Source organism: Ostrinia furnacalis, unplaced genomic scaffold (genome assembly GCF_004193835.3).
Source record: "Ostrinia furnacalis isolate ACB-3 unplaced genomic scaffold, ASM419383v2 OfSCF7095, whole genome shotgun sequence".
NCBI lineage: Eukaryota > Metazoa > Arthropoda > Insecta > Lepidoptera > Crambidae > Ostrinia > Ostrinia furnacalis.
Window position 1 is genome coordinate 1 of NW_021137334.1, and position 12,168 is coordinate 12,168.

Here is a 12,168-nt window from a genome sequence, read left to right on the forward strand (position 1 = left end):
ATTTGAGTCCATCTTACTGCAACTTTGACAAACGTCAAAAATCTGCCAAACTCCATACAAAAAGCACCAGGTAAGGTTATAGGTAGTTACCGTCAAAGTTAGGTGGTGCAACTCATCCTAAAAGTAAAAATAAAGTTTATTAGAAAAAGAAATTGGGAATCTGATTCTAATAAGTAAATAAAATATCTCTAGAAAAACTTAATTAATATTTCTTTAAAAGTGAAAAAATATTGAAACGAAAAATAAAATGTTAGTACGAATTTCTAGTTTAGCAACAAATTCAAGAGCGGAGGAATTTTAATCTCTACAATTTTATTCTGAAATCTTTCATATTTCATGCATGTCTTAACTTTTTCTTTAGACGTCGCTTAATTCGTTGCATGATACACAACAGATTTTCAACCACATAATTATGTAAGAGTTGCTAAATTTGGCGCGATGCAATGTAGACCGACATTAGTTTTTCATTAGAGTGGCCATGGTTTATAAAACTAATAGCTTTCCGCACGCAGCTTCGCCCGCGTGGAATTTTGTCTGTCACGTTATCGCGCGCGTCCCTGTTTCAAAAATCGGGATAAAAATTATCCTATGTCCTTTCTCGGGACTCAAACTATCTCTATGCCAAATTTCATCAAAATCGGTTCAGTGGTTTAGGCGTGAAAGCAAGACAGACAGACAGACAGATAGAGTTACTTTCGCATTTATAATATTAAGAATAGAGTATAGTTAAATCTTTAGACGAATGGACTTCTAAAAACTGTGCAGAAAGAAACATCAGATACTATAACTTTATCGCTTCAAATCGAAGTCTATATCTTTTTCAGACCAACTTTCTAATGAAAATAGATATTAAATGAAACTGCATTTACAGGTTTCACATCTTGACATGCAGGTGTCATTGTGGGTGTCACGATGCAGAAGAAGTGGTAAGTTTGTTTGTTATTTTATTAGATAGTAACAATTTTACATATTTTTAAAACTTGATATAATTATTTTGAACTATCTTTAGTAATAAAAATTTCTAAGTAAGCTGAAAACATAGAACAACAAAATAACTAAACAATTAATAAGCAAAATCGTAAAGTAATAAATATAATTTCACTTTCTACTTAGATCTAATTACCTCAAAATCAAATTATGATACCGTGTTCAATACAATACACCTAAATGCTTGAAAATTGTTGAGAATTTATTATACCACTTTCAGTTTGTGACTTCGTTACTGCCTATTATACGAGTATGTAAACAAAATTAATTAATAAATTGAAATATTTGCACAGGATATAAAAATAATGACTATTTTTATGGCGCATGTACACTATGCGGAAAATTGGCCAAGACGTAATAGTGTGAACACCATCTCGGTTACTTTCTCCTTCCTCCACCCATGCGTCGCCCATATTTCGGTGTGTGGGCTAGCGCTTCGACTTGGACAATTTTCCGCATAGTGTATTTGCACCATTATTGTTAGTCCACAAATTTCCATAGACCATGGTCACCTTCATTATCTTTACTAGTGCGCGACGCATTGCGTGAGCGCACGTTTGTTGATTCGTTGCTTGCGTTTTTGATGCTCCAATGTTTTTACACTACGCATTCCAATATCACCCCTAACCCCACACAATAAGACCCAGTATTTTTGTTCACGTGGCACAAAACTGTTTGGGCAAAGATAGCAACATTATAGTGATTATTGTGAAATATCTCAGTATTATTTTCACGCCCTGAAGCCTTCGGTTTTCGATTGGGAAATACGTTTAGACGAGGCATTCCTCGAAGCGCACCCTTTTTAAGGCGCACCTAATGAACCGCACCTAAACTATTCTTTGAAGCGCACCTATGTTTACTAAAAGTACCAGGGCAACATAAAATAGGTGCGCTTCGACTTTGTTTAGACGATGGTACGTCAATCGGAGCCACGTTGTGTGGCATCCCACATACAACGACACTGGCATTTTTGGAAGTTGCATTATGGGTGATTTGGCATTATGATGCCAAAATAGTAGTATCTAAAAGGATTAGTTAATGCACTGAGCCTGCGACATGCGTGTAATTTGTAGGTATAGCAGTATCTCTTAAATCTACTCTACAGTGGACGATATTGGTTTTATTATTTGCCAAAATTAATTAACAAAAGTCAACAAGACATTCGCACTCGGCATGGGATAACTGAAAACCAGCGTCTTTCGTCACCGTGGGCCACGCACCTATGCTGATTGCTGAGTGAGGTCCCGTTGCACTTTGCCTGTATTTGTGTGATGTCCATTGTAAGAAATGTATCTTTCTTTCTTTCTTACATTCATTTATTCTTTCTGTAACAGACCGAAATCGCGGGCGAAGCAGCAAGCCAGAGCTAGTTGCCTATTGCAATCGATGATAAACTGGACTCTATCTTCCAAACCCGCTATGTTGTCAAAAGTCATGGAAAGTATAACTCATCGACATGATTATTTTGGAATAAAGCCGCCGACACCAGGCCGCCAGGCTGTCGGCGGGCTTAATATTTAGCGTAATTAAGGAACTGCCGTCAAGTTTAGCCCATGGAGATATTTGAAAGAAAAATCTTTAAAGATCAAAGCATCTAATACTGTGGTATCCACTAGTCCACAGCTGCGAGCATTTTTACGTTCGCGATTAGAAAGCGCGGTCGGTCGGCGCTTGTCGGCCGATCGCTCATTACCCGCTACTTTTTCTGTGGCGGATTTGTGGGGGCATTTACACTGTACGATTGTGTTAACGAGGATTAACCCCAATATGAATTAAAAAATAACTAGATTTTTTTGGTATAAATATTAGTAGTAGGTACTCCTTTTAACTTCTTCTTCATCATCATCATTTTCAGCCATAGGACGACCACTGCTGAACATAGGCCTCCCCCATAATTTCCACAATGGGCGGTTGTTGGCGGCCTGCATCCAGCGCCTTCCTGCTACCTTTATGAAGTCGTCGTTTAACTTCTTTAGCTTAGCTAAATGCTTGTAGTAGAGTGTGTTGATGGAGTTCTACCAAGCAACCTCTCTAATAGGGAGGGAGGGCAATCAGGAGTCTGATGCTAAAATAGTTTGTCTATTTTCGCCTCTGTAATCAGGTAGGTACTTGAGACACCATCAACCAATATTTCCAAGATAGAACTGCTTAAAAACGTGTTACTTCAATCTAGCCTATTAATTTTAGTAGCTTAGCAACCACAATCATAAACTTAGTGAGCCTTTTATGACAGGAAATCTTAGCAGAAATCGTACTGTGTAAATGCCTCTTTGGTTTTGTGTTCTTCGTGCACTTAGCTCCATCCTTTCACTGAGTACGAGTGCAATTTGGCGTCTATCTCCTGATGCATCTGACTTGATCTGACTGGCCAGTGTGGCGTGATTATTGATTTAGTGCTTACATTTTTTGTAATGTTGTTTTTTGTTTATTGGAAGTTGTAGGGATTTTTTTGGTTTTCAATTATTGGATATAAATTCTACTTTTTAAATTAAAATATAGTAGTAGATACACTTTATTGAACACTAACTATTGTAAGAAACACAAAAAGTAAAAACAACTCTAGGTATTTTGGTGAAATTATTGTTGTAAAGAGATATTTTACAGACGTCTAGGGAAGAGGATAGTTTTTTAATATAGAAAGGTAAAAAATAATTAAGCTTTATTTAAGTTAATAAAGTACTATGCAATAGGTTACTTGTTTGTGCTGAAAAACGTATCTAACTTTGCAGATTCGTAAATATTTGATAACTTCGTTCATAAGCTAGGTACCAGTATTGACATACCATAGCTGTATTGATAAATATCAGAAGAGAATAAAATGTAACTGTAAGTCTTCAATTAAACATCGTACCGTGTAAATACCCGCTACTTATGAGCTCTACGAGCACTTAGCTTCAGCCTTTCACTGTGAGCGCCATTTGGCGTGGGCTCTATCCCGAAATGCATATAACTGCAAATGTGGTTTATTATTATTGCATTTTGAGTGTTCGGTAACTATAATATTTACCTTCGTATCTGCTGTTTATTCAAGATATTTTATGTTAGAGCAGATCTCTCCTGATTTTAATACAGACTGGCATTATGTTAGTTTGCTATGTGAATTAGATAGGTGACCAATAAGCAAATTACTGCTACAGAAAATAGCGGGCTACATACCTACCAAATGTTAAAATTACTGTTTGTAAACGATACCTACCTAATGTATAAAAAAAATTGAAATTAAGACCAACACAAGCAAGCTACCGTTAAATTTAATTAAAAGAATAGCTATCAACTTAGACTACAGTAGTATCATAATTAATAAGGGCGTAAAATTTTGACACTTCTTAAAATTTTTTTGGTGTTTTAAAATTTAAATTAAAGCATCGTGCAGTGTAAATGCATCGACACGTACGAGTACTAACTCATTTCGTGCTCTCAGAGGCAGACACTCGAAGCCTTTCACTGCTGCATTCGGCCAAATTGCACTGCGATTTTATACTTTATGTCTAGTTAGGTTTGGTGAACGAAATAAGCATACGGAACATTCTTAACGGAAATGACTTAACGGAACATTCCCACCTCTGCAAACCTCCTGTGTAGCCAGCTTATCCAGCTTGACCTACATGTTTGTATGGGAGAAAGCAAAACTCTCATTGAGTTTTTATCAACGCTGTAGACCCTGGCTACACAGGAGTTGCAGCGGCGGGAATTTCATAGAACCCGTATCAAATAATCATATCTCTATCTTCACAAGAAAGAAAAGTGTAGTGTGACAATTATTTTTTATGGATCCAGCAACTGGGACCGCGGTCCTAGTTAATTAACTAGGACCGCGGTCCCAGTAGCCGGAAACCTCCGATAACGATACTGATGTCTAAAAATACCTACTTTTATTACTACGGTGAGAAATTAGAAAAGAAAATTATTAATTTTTTGTAACTTAATTCAAACAGCAGGCAGAGTCTACATATTATTTAACTAGAAACTAGGTCCTATAAATTGTTGCGACGGTTAATTGCTATTGTTATTCCTCTATGCTTTCAGCTTTATCTGCTGAAAGCCTACTTACGTCTATTCATAGGTACGGCTCTTTATTTTACTGCTATTTTATCTGAAGACTTGTTTTTGTTATAGAACTATTAGAGACTTGGAAGTGTTTTAAAAAGTGGTTAAATAACAAAACTTTAATTTTATGAATAATTTAATTTGTACAATTTGGATGAGATTCTAACAAATACAAAATTAGGTACAGTAGAGGTTATTGTATTATATCAAACAATCTCATAGTCTTAAAAAATGGGCACTCTTTATCTTGTCATGGTATTGGCAAGATGGAAAAAGATAAACCAACTGTGCACTTGTATTGTAAAGAAAACTTTCCTCAATATACCAGGCAGTTTCTTTGAAGAACGAAAAAGCATTTAAACAAACACTCCTACGCCTGTGCGTTTTTACAACACTCGCTTTGTTACAAAGATGCTTTTGCTCGTGCATTAATAGAAGGCACTTACTATTATTTTTTTGTCTCAATTGAGTAGGTATTATTGCAAAGCTCTGCATTTAGGATGGCATACTCCATTTCACTTCTTATTTAGGTATCCCATCGCTACAACTGTCTAGAATTTCCTCCAAGGTGTCTGTATTAAGACACTGTCCTTTATCGTCTATTCCAAGACCTACATAAATATGTCTATAATCTTCCTCACTTATACGTAGCAGGGTGTCTGTTCCAAAATCTGCAAAATATGTGCGCGATATCATTGGGAAAAAACATTGCGCAAAAACACTGCAAAATCCATTTTCTGGTTCTTCCTCACTTATACATAGAAATCACTATCAGAAGACACTTTTAAAGTCCTGTATGCACCGTACGTCCCTTCATCAAAGTCGTCATGCCTATGAAAGGATCTACACGAGTGCGTGCGTGTGATCATGACGTCATTGGATCGATCAGTGGTTCCCGCACAACTCAGCAAAAACCATCTTCTGGTTCTTCCTCACTTATACGTAGAAATCACTATCCGAAGACACTTTCAAAGTCCTATACGCGCCATACGTTCCTTCATCAAAGTCATCATGCCTATGTAAAGATCTACACGAGTGCGTGCGTGTGATCATGTCATAAGAACCGTTGCTTGCTCGCAGGCGCACGGCGCTGCGGTGTCGAGACCGAGTGTCTAGTTCTGGTTTCAGTTCTGTGTCGTAGAACTTGCGTTCTTCTGATTCCAGCCACTTTGAGTTGGAGAGGAGCTTCTTTGTCCATTCGTCTGTGAAAGAGATAAGGTTTTTGATTTAGAATTTGTGAAATTGAGCTAGTTTGAGTCATGATCAATCTCAACAGATACAGAGCTGTATGTAGCTATTCTGCTTCTTATTTGAGACACACATTTCAGAAGTACAGAACAGTAAACAAGCACTTGAGAAAACAAACGATATATTTAAATTAATCCACAGTCTTTAAGGTACACACATGTGTTTTATTTTTCAGAAGTAACTAACTAACGTCCTTCTAAGAATAAAATAGCCAACTGTTTCTTATTTGCCCCTTTTTATTTTTTCCAGGTGCTTCATTGTATAGGCACAATGACATAACTATTTGCTTTTAGCCCCTGTTTTCTCGTGGTCCCAGAATTTTGACCCAAATGGAAATGAGAACAATGAGAAAGAACTATTTCTCGTAAGCTTCTAGCTTCTAGCAGTCAGTTCTTATTCTATTCCACTGCCATCGTCCACCACCAGAGCTCATCAAAACCAAGACTTACCATTGAGATCCTTCATAGCACCAGCCTTCCCCCCATACTCATGTGGCAGGCTCTCCGGTGGAAAATAATCAAACCCCATGGCCTGGTTAATCTCCTCAGCCTTGGAGTGGATGTGCAGGACCTTACGCTTCCAGGGATGGAGGCCGATGTGCAAGAGTAGGAGAGACATGGTCTTCAAGCGCTGTGTGTTGATGACGTGGATCTCCGTGAAGCGGAGCGGGTATGCTGTCTGGAATGGAGATGTTTGGATTATTGATCAGTGTTGAGTATCTGGAACTGACATGCTTTAGATTTGGGAGGGTCAGTGTTCAGCATTTTGAACTGACATGCTTTCGATCTGGAAGCTAAAACTACCACAAATTTTTCGGTAAAAGAAGTTACCTCTCCTAGTCTAAGGCTGGCACCATCATACTTTAAAATTCACAAACGTCAAAAACCTGTCAAAATCCATACAAAAAACACCGGTTAACGTTAAAATTACCGTTAAAGTTAGGTGGGTGCAACTCAATCTAAGGGATCGCAATGAAGAGATAGACCGCCAAAATTTGTGCCTGTCAATTCATGTTATTTCACTGTCATTTTTTGTGATGTGAAAACAATAACGAGTAGGTAGGTACGAGTACGATATCCATATTATTATATTTCACCTACATATTCTTTATTTTAACACAGGTTTCTTCTTTGCTCATAATGAGAAGTGACGCATGAAAATGATTCACTTTTATCACCGGAAAATCACAATTTAAATTGATTGTGACAAATGCGAGAAACGTAAGGAAACTAAGTAAGTTTTCATGGATTATAAATCGATAGTTGAGTATGAAGCAAAGCCGTAGCCCTTCAAGTACCAGCGAATTGAGACACAATCGAAATTAATTGTTACCGCGGTCTCATGCGACCACGGGTCTTCTATTGAATTGGCTCAGTGAAAGTTATTTTCTTTTACCTTCATGCACCAAACGAAGTCCTTCCAATATGTGCCCCTGAAGTGGTTCTTCACATGTGACGGCTGGAGATCGCTGACGTCTATGAACACCACCTCCTCACCAGGAGTTGGATCTTCGCGTAACCTGGAAATGGTAGATACCAATTTAATAATAATGACATTGCTCGTTCATTCGTTTTTGCTGCCACGAAATTCCGATCGACCAGCCAGATCAAGCGCCGCAAGTGGAACTGGAACTGGATAGGCCACACTCTCCGAAGGAATCCCGATTACATCCCCAAGCAGGCTCTGGATTGGATTGCCAAGGAAAATTCAAATGTGGTCGCCCCTAGCAAGTTTGGCGGAGCACTGTGGCAGACGAGGCGAAGAAGATCGGCAAGACCTGGAGCGAGATCAAACGCGAAGCTTAAGGCCGAACGCGATGGAGGACTGTTGTGGATGTGGACGCCCTCTGCCCCATCTAGGGGATATAGGACCTTAAGTCAGTCGTTCGTTCGTTTCAGTCAAATGACGTCCACTGTTGGACAAAGGCAGACGGTCGAGGTTAAGTAAGTATAATATGCGTGTTATTTTTAGAGATTCGATCCTAAATATGTAAGTTAAGAAATCCCAAAAAGAGAAACCCGATAAAAAAAGACAGACGTAGATTGAGATCCAGACTGCCTATTTTTAGGAAAGTTTAAATAATGATTTAGTACGAATTTCATAAAGAAAGAAGAATCAAATAAATATAAAGTAACTAAGTAAATTAATACTGATGAACGTGGTGTTTCCAAAGCCCTTTGTCTCCGATTTCTCAGTAAAATTTCGTGTAATTGGATAGAAATGGTCTGCAAATAAGGGACAAAAGATCTATTGTCGCTTTTGTCTGACAAATCTGTTTGTTTCATTGTGACAATTTGATTAGAGAAATTGGATACGTTGTCAAATGATAGTGAGAAAACTATTGTCATTTGATTCAGAAGGATTCACTATTCGCGATTAGGTATATATTAAGTTATTGACAGACTATAAGCTACCATTTGATTGGCACGTAATAAGATTCTATGGGCACATTTTTGTGCCATCCGAAGCACGGAATTATATTTTTTTAGGAAATGACAGTCTGTCGTTTTCAAGCTATCTATGCCAAAATTATAATTTTTAGGAGTAACGAAGTTGTTCTGAAGATCTTCAATTAAATAATGTATGACTTGCGTAGGGACTTGGTCAAATTCTTTTGGATCTGGTAAATTATTGATCTGTGGGCTGAGTCTGAGTTTACATCAAAAAATGTTTAAAAATTTTAGTTTTTGAACGATTCCCGCTAGGGGCGCTGTACAATCCGTGATACATTTAATGTCATTTTTAGCCGCGCTCACTAGTGAGCGCGTTTATGTAAATTCACACTATGCCCTCTGGCCGCGAGAAGCGCAGGACCAGTCGTTATGGAAATTCTTGGGGACGGCTTTGTCGAGCAGTGGATGTTGACTGAAACGACGACGAAATTAGGGTAAGGCTCCTGTGAAGTAGAGACTACAAGACTTTGATAATGACTTACCGTATATCTAATATCATAAGCCACCTAGAGAGCAGCGCCTTCGCTGACAGTGGCCTGTCCATCGCCATTGGAGCTGGAAGCCTAACGAGTGTCATCCTTCTTCCTCCTACGCTCCTGGCGCGAAGAGGGACGATGTAACTGGAAAGTTAGTAAAGGAATAATTATTATGGGATCGTTCCCATGGAAGTCCAGTTTTGCGGTATCCCGTAAAACTGTACTGTCATGTGAACACACAAGTGTGTGTTTGAAATTCGAATTACAAATCGAAAGCACCGATTTTTGCGGGACATTGCAAACGGAATGTTCGATTATTTATACGATACTAGCTGACCCGGCGAACTTTGTTCCGCCTTAATGGCAATAAATAAGCAGATTTTTTTTTATTTCGAACGGGATAAAAAGTATCCTATGTCCTTCTCCTGGCTCTAAACTACCTCCCTGTCAATTTTCAGCTAAATCGGTTCAGCCGTTCTTGAGTTATAAGCGAAGTAACTAACACGACTTTCTTTTATATATATAGATATAAATAATCGAACATTCCGTTATATATATAAACGGGATCCTAAAAAAAACGGGATGTCTCCGTTGGAACAAGCCCTTACAGTTACCACAAAATGTTACGTCAATTGAATATGGACCTAAATCAGAGTTCGAAATCCATTGAGGCTTGTGGTCTATAGTATACTGATGTGTTGTTGACTGTACAAACTAGCTAATTAATAATCAATTATGTAGTAATACAATTTGAGTGTTTAGTAAACATTTCCACGTGCTCACGTGTTCAATTAACACACATTAATTTGGCGTGTGTTGGAACTTTTTACAAACAAATATGCCATAACTTGGGAAAATTTTCACGACTTTCTGGAAACTGGTGTTGAACATTTGTTTGATTTTCTAAGCTACTCACGTTTTTTGTCATCCGTACGAAAAATTGCATTATCTGATAAATTATAAAATATAGTACCTACGTTAATCCTATTTATATTTATGTATTTATTAAGTAAGTATTGTCCCCACCAACAAGCTTTCATATTTTCGATGTCCCTAATAATTTCAGTAAACTTGAAACCTTAAGACAATTCGTCTCTGTACCACATCCCTCAGGATTCCACTCCCACATCAGACAACTCAGTCCCATAATTACATTAGGTAGTTCTTTAATCAAAAGATAGGTACTTACGCATCCTGGCAACTGGACAAAATATCCTCGTCATCAGGGTATCTCTTATGCCATAGTTCTGTCAGTCCTCCAGGTCCTCTAGCCTTGTAGTACCTCCGGGCTCTCCTGGCAGCTTCAACCTCGTCTCCATCGCAGGTGATGGGAAACAGGTTGAGGACTGTGAGCTCATCTTCTGAGGGGGGTCTGGTCAAGTTGTCCTGGGCCCATCGTTGCGCGAACGACGCTGCGCGTGACATCTTGATACTGGAATAGAGGATACAATACTTTTTGATGGTTTGCATTAGTTTTTGGATATTATAAGCTCGGTTTACACTAAAGCGGAGAGGAGAGGATGTGCTTGAATAAAATCAGATTTTTGAGCAGAAAATGAGCGAAGAGGTGATGGGGAATTTATCAAACATCTTCTCTCCGCTTTCGTGGACACCAAGCCTTATACCCGTATTCACAAACGATGCTTGTCAAAGTCAAAGTCAAAATTTCTTTAGGTATTTGTTTAGACTAATAAATAGTTCTTACAAATCGTCATTTTGCTCTTAAGCCTCTACATGTCTCATAATCTTTTTTGCTTAAGTGAAGCAGCAAATCAAACGAATGAACTCTGTTATTGGTTCGTGTGTGACCCTGTGCGTCCACACGCACTGTGAGACCTCATAGTAATGTTTGTGAATACGGGCGTTATTCTGGTCTGAAACTAAGTAAAGCTTATTGGCTCGTAAAATAACGAAAAGAAAATAAGTATAACACAGAAAAGATTTATTTTAAGATGTTTCAACGAGAATATAAGAAAATTCTTCCTAAAATAATAAATAAATTGTTTTTATGTTATATAAAAAGTAATTAGTAAAAGGCGAAAACGTTTTCTTAGAACAAAATTGGCCTTCGTTTTTTGTGTAATCAAAAGTATTGCCTTTCTAAATCTATTTTCAAACTATTACATTATTGCTTTTACTTTATCTAACCTAAAGCGCTTTACTCATTTTAATAGATTTTTAACACGCCATCGAGATAGACTATTATCAACTTTATTCAGTTATAATAAGTGCTATTTATATAATAAAAATATTTTCTGAATAATATGCAGTGACTGTACAAGCCATACTTAAAACTATTGCATTTAAGTTGCCAAAAGTAATTTATTGTCTGCAAATAGATAGTTAGGCTGAGTTGCACGATCTTACTTTAATTTTGACAAACGTCAGAAATCTGTCAAACTCCATACAAAAAGCACAGGATAATGTTATCGTTACGGTTAAATTAAGGTGGTGCAACTCAGCCTTATGCCGGTTTTCACCACCAATCCCTAATTTATAAGTGACCTCTATGGTAACATAACAGGAATTTTGGGATAGATGGTGAAAACGGCATTAGGCTTTTAAAAAGCACTAAAGGCTCAAAATCACCAAGGTGCAGAATTGGCTTTGCTAGCAATTTAATGTCCTTAATCTTGACTTATTTGAGAAAATAATAATAATAAATTACTTCAACTAACTTGTTTTGTGTGTACATCAAACAATATAACTAATTAATAAAGCAAATTTTAAATAAAATCAATATACATGCATGGATAATCATTTCGGGAACGCGTCCTAATGTACAATCTTCAGCAACAAGTCCAAAATTTTACATAAAAAGTTATGGTAATTTACACATGTCTTTACTTAATACACCGTATTTAGATGATCAAACGAACTTACCAAGTGAAGTTCGATCTAAATTATCCTGTTTTCGCCGAAGAGATTTATTTTACCGTGTAGTACCCCTGTACGAC

The 12,168-nt window shown here is 37.5% G+C and overlaps 1 protein-coding gene across 1 annotated transcript; it reads right to left on the minus strand.

The window, feature by feature from the left end:
* Positions 1–5,159: 5,159 nt before the first annotated feature.
* LOC114363393 (alpha-tocopherol transfer protein-like) lies at positions 5,160–10,662 on the minus strand. Its single transcript, XM_028319090.1, has 5 exons — positions 10,401–10,662; positions 9,218–9,355; positions 7,678–7,801; positions 6,732–6,960; positions 5,160–6,236 (listed from the first exon to the last, which is right to left on the minus strand). The coding sequence occupies exons 1-5, from the start codon at positions 10,634–10,636 to the stop codon at positions 5,971–5,973; spliced, it is 993 nt and encodes a 330-aa protein (XP_028174891.1). The 5' UTR covers positions 10,637–10,662; the 3' UTR covers positions 5,160–5,970.
* Between the last annotated feature and the right edge of the window lie 1,506 nt (positions 10,663–12,168).

Coding starts and splice junctions, on each gene's coding strand:
- LOC114363393 (XM_028319090.1), bottom strand. CDS start 10,636: ATGTCACGCGCAGCGTCGTTCGCGCAACGATGGGCCCAGGACAACTTG. Junction 9,356..10,400: donor TTGTCCAGTTGCCAGGATGC/GTAAGTACCTAT, acceptor CTAACTTTCCAG/TTACATCGTCCCTCTTCGCG. Junction 6,961..7,677: donor ACTTCGTTTGGTGCATGAAG/GTAAAAGAAAAT, acceptor TCTCCATTCCAG/ACAGCATACCCGCTCCGCTT.